General features: G+C 44.3%; 1 protein-coding gene across 1 annotated transcript in view; it reads right to left on the bottom strand.

The window, feature by feature from the left end:
• LOC311134114 (arf-GAP with coiled-coil, ANK repeat and PH domain-containing protein 3-like) overlaps window positions 1-3,818 on the bottom strand; it is a gene marked incomplete at its 5' end in the record, with an annotated part of 30,507 nt that extends 26,689 nt beyond the window's left edge. The window contains one exon of the mRNA XM_084167699.1: window positions 3,791-3,818. Within this exon, the coding sequence (XP_084023825.1) occupies window positions 3,791-3,818 (28 nt within the window). The remainder of the gene's footprint in view (window positions 1-3,790) is intronic.
• Window positions 3,819-4,260: the final 442 nt, after the last annotated feature.

A 4,260-nucleotide genomic window follows, 5' to 3' on the forward strand; every position in this document is an offset into this window, starting at 1 on the left:
TCTCCGACCTCACCAGGCTCCTAATTTTACTGGAGAGAAATGTGCATGCTAGAATGGCACCTCCTCAGCTTGGCAAGTTGGCATCAATGTTTCAGTATTGAAATGTTGTTTTTGAATTTACACTGAACAAAAATATAAACGCAACATGTAAAGATCCCAGAAATGTTCCATCCCAGAAATGTTCCATATACACAAAAAACTCACCTTCGATAGCCACTGGCACGCTGGAGGAGTGTGCTCTTCATGGATTAATTCCGGTTTCAGACGTTATTTTTACCGGTTTCATTTAACGGGCAGGTGGCAGACAGCAAGTATGGCGTCGTGTGGGCGAGCGGTTTGCTGAACAGAGTGCCTCATGGTGGCGGTGGGGTTATGGTATGGATAGGCATAAGCTACGGACAACGAACACAATTGCATTTTATCGAAGGCGTATGTGTGTGTGTGTGTGTTACAAGCGCCGTGCTCAGCTGGTAGAGCACGGCGCTTGTAACGCCAAGGTAGTGGGTTCGATCCCCGGGACCACCCATGCACAAAAATGTATGCACGCATGACTGTAAGTCGCTTTGGATAAAAGCGTCTGCTAAATGGCATATTATTTATTATTATTATTAATTTGAATGCACAGAGATACTGTGGCGAGATCCAGAAGCCCATCGTGATATTCATTCGCCATCATCACCTCATGTTTCAACATGATCATGCACGGCCCCATGTCGCAAGGCTCTGTAACCAATTCCTGGAAGCTCAAAATGTCCAAGGCCTTCCATGGCCTGCATACTCACCAGACATGTCACCCATTGAGCATGTTTGGGATGCTGTGGATCAACGTGTAACACATCGTGTTCCAGTTCCCGCCAATATCCAGCTACTTCGCACAGCCATTGAAGAGGCGTGGGACAACATTCCACAGGCCACAATCAACAGCCTGATCAACTCTATACGAAGGAGATGTGTCACGCTGAAAGAGGCAAATGGTGGTCACACCAGATACTGAATGGTTTTCTGATCCACGCCCCTACCTTTTTTTAAGGTTTCTGCGACCAACAGATGCATACCTGTATTCCCAGTCATGTGAAATCCATAGATTAGGGCCTAACAAATTTATTCCAATAGACCGATTTCCTTATATTTACTGTAAAATCTTTGAAATTGTTGAATGTTGCGTTGATGTTTTTGTTCAGTGTAGTAAGGTACACTAACAGGCTTTAGTAAGGTTAGCAGGCTTTAGTAAGGTTAGGAGGCTTTAGTAAGGTTAGGAGGCTTTAGTAAGGTTGGGAGGCTTTAGTAAGGTTGGGAGGCTTTAGTAAGGTTAGCAGGCTTTAGTAAGGTTAGCAGGCTTTAGTAAGGTTGGGAGGCTTTAGTAAGGTTAGGAGACTTTAGTAAGGTTAGGAGGCTTTAGTAAGGTTGGGAAGCTTTAGTAAGGTTAGGAGGCTTTAGTAAGGTTAGGAGGCTTTAGTAAGGTTAGCAGGCTTTAGTAAGGTTGGGAGGCTTTAGTAAGGTTAGGAGGCTTTAGTAAGATTAGGAGGCTTTAGTAAGGTTGGGAGGCTTTAGTAAGGTTGGGAGGCTTTAGTAAGGTTAGGAGGCTTTAGTAAGGTTAGGAGGCTTTAGTAAGGTTAGGAGGCTTTAGTAAGGTTAGCAGGCTTTAGTAAGGTTAGGAGGCTTTAGTAAGGTTGGGAGGCTTTAGTAAGGTTAGGAGGCTCTAGTAAGATTAGGAGGCTTTAGTAAGGTTGGGAGGCTTTAGTAAGGTTAGGAGGCTTTAGTAAGGTTAGGAGGCTTTAGTAAGGTTGGGAGGCTTTAGTAAGGTTAGGAGGCTTTAGTAAGGTTAGGAGGCTTTAGTAAGGTTAGGAGGCTTTAGTAAGGTTAGCAGGCTTTAGTAGGTTTAGCAGGCTTTAGTAAGGTTAGGAGGCTTTAGTAAGGTTAGGAGGCTTTAGTAAGGTTGGGAGGCTTTAGTAAGGTTAGGAGGCTTTAGTAAGGTTAGGAGGCTTTAGTAAGGTTAGGAGGCTTTAGTAAGGTTAGCAGGCTTTAGTAGGTTTAGCAGGCTTTAGTAAGGTTAGGAGGCTTTAGTAAGGTTAGGAGGCTTTAGTAAGGTTAGGAGGCTTTAGTAAGGTTAGCAGGCTTTAGTAGGTTTAGCAGGCTTTAGTAAGGTTAGGAGGCTTTAGTAAGGTACACTAACAGGCTTTAGTAAGGTTAGGAGGCTTTAGTAAGGTTAGGAGGCTTTAGTAAGGTTGGGAGGCTTTAGTAAGGTTAGGAGGCTTTAGTAAGCTACACCAGCAGGCTTTAGTAAGGTTAGGAGGCTTTAGTAAGCTACACTAGCAGGTTTTAGTAAGGTACACTGGCAGGCTTTAGTAAGCCACACTAGCAGGCTTTAGTAAGCTACACTGGCAGGCTTTAGTAATGTACACTAGCAGGCTTTAGTAAGGTACACTAGCAGGCTTTAGTACGATACACTAGCAGGCTTTAGTAAGGTACACTAGCAGGCTTTAGTAAGATACACTAGCAGGCTTTAGTAAGGTACACTAGCAGGCTTTAGTAAGGTACACTGGCAGGCTTTAGTAAGGTACACTAGCAGGCTTTAGTAAGGTACACTGGCAGGCTTTAGTAAGGTACACTAGCAGGCTTTAGTAAGGTACACTAGCAGGCTTTAGTAAGGTACACTAGCAGGCTTTAGTAAGGTACACTAGCATGCTTTAGTAAGGTACACTAGAAATCTTTAGTAAGGTACACTAGCAGGTTTTAGTAAGGTACACTAGCAGGATTTAGTCACCACTGTCACCACCGATAAATCTACGATAATCGAGAATTTCAACAAGCATTTGCTGCGGCTGGCCATGCTTTCCACCTGGCTACCCCTACCCCTGCCACCAGCTCTGCACCCTCCGCTGCAACTTGCCCATGCCCCCCCTGCTTCTCCTTCACCGAAATTCAGATAGCTGATGTTCTGAAAGAGCTGCAAAATCTGGACCCCTACAAATCAGCTGGGCTAGACAATCTGGTCCCTTTCTTTCTAAAATTAGCCGCCGAAATTGTCGCAACCCCTATTACTAGCCTGTTCAACCTCTCTTTCATGTCGTCTGAGATCCCCAAAGATTGGAAAGCTGCCGCGGTCATCCCCCTCTTCAAAGGGGGTGACACTCTAGATCCAAACTGTTACAGACCTACAGTCGTATGAAAAATCAATTTCCAAGATTTCCATTTATAAATAATTGGGTGTTTGGATCAGCAATTTCATTTTGATCTATCAAATAACTGATGGACACAGTAATATTTCAGTAGTGAAATTAGGTTTATTGGATTAACAGAAAATGTGCAATATGCATCAAAACAAAATTAGACAGGTGCATAAATTTGGGCACCCCAACAGAAAAATCACATCAATATTTAGTAGAGCCTCCTTTTGCTAAAATAACAGCCTCTAGACGCTTCCTATAGCCTCTAATGAGTGTCTGGATTCTGGATGAAGGTATTTTGGACCATTCCTCCTTACAAAACATCTCCAGCTCAGTTAGGTTTGATGGTTGCCGAGCATGGACAGCCCGCTTCAAATCATCCCACAGATTCTCAATGATATTCAGGTCTGGGGACTGGGATGGCCATTCCAGAACATTGTACTTGTTCATCTGCATAAATGCCCGGGTAGATTTTGAGCAGTGTTTTGGGTCGTTGTCTTGTTGAAATATCCAGCCCTGGCGTAACTTCAACTTTGTGACTGATTCTTCAACATTATTCCCAAGAATCTGCTGATATTGAGTGGAATCCATGCTACCCTCAATTTTAACAAGATTCCCAGTACCGGCACTGGCCACGCAGCCCCACAGCATGATGGAACCCCCACCAAATTTTACTGTGGGTAGCAAGTGTTTTTCTTGGAACGCTGTGTTCTTTTGCCGCCATGCATAATGCCCCTTGTTATGACCAAATAACTCAATCTTTGTTTCATCAGTCCACAGCACCTTATTCCAAAATGAAGCTGGCTTGTCCAAATGTGCGTTTGCATACCTCAAGCGACTCTGTTTGTGGCGTGTTTAGCAGAAAAGGCTTCTTCCGCATCACTCTCCCGTACAGCTTCTCCTTGTGCAAAGTGCGCTGAATTGTTGAACGATGCACAGTGACACCATCTGCAGCAAGATGATGTTGTAGGTCTTTGGAGGTGGTCTGTGGGCTGTTTTTGACCGTTCTCACCCTCCTTCGCCTTTGCCCTTCCGATATTTTACTTGGCCTGCCACTTCTGGCCTTAACAAGTAATGTGCCTGTGGTCTTCGA

Source organism: Coregonus lavaretus, assembly GCF_964263955.1.
Source record: "Coregonus lavaretus genome assembly, chromosome: 8".
In the NCBI taxonomy this organism is placed as follows: Eukaryota; Metazoa; Chordata; class Actinopteri; order Salmoniformes; family Salmonidae; genus Coregonus; species Coregonus lavaretus.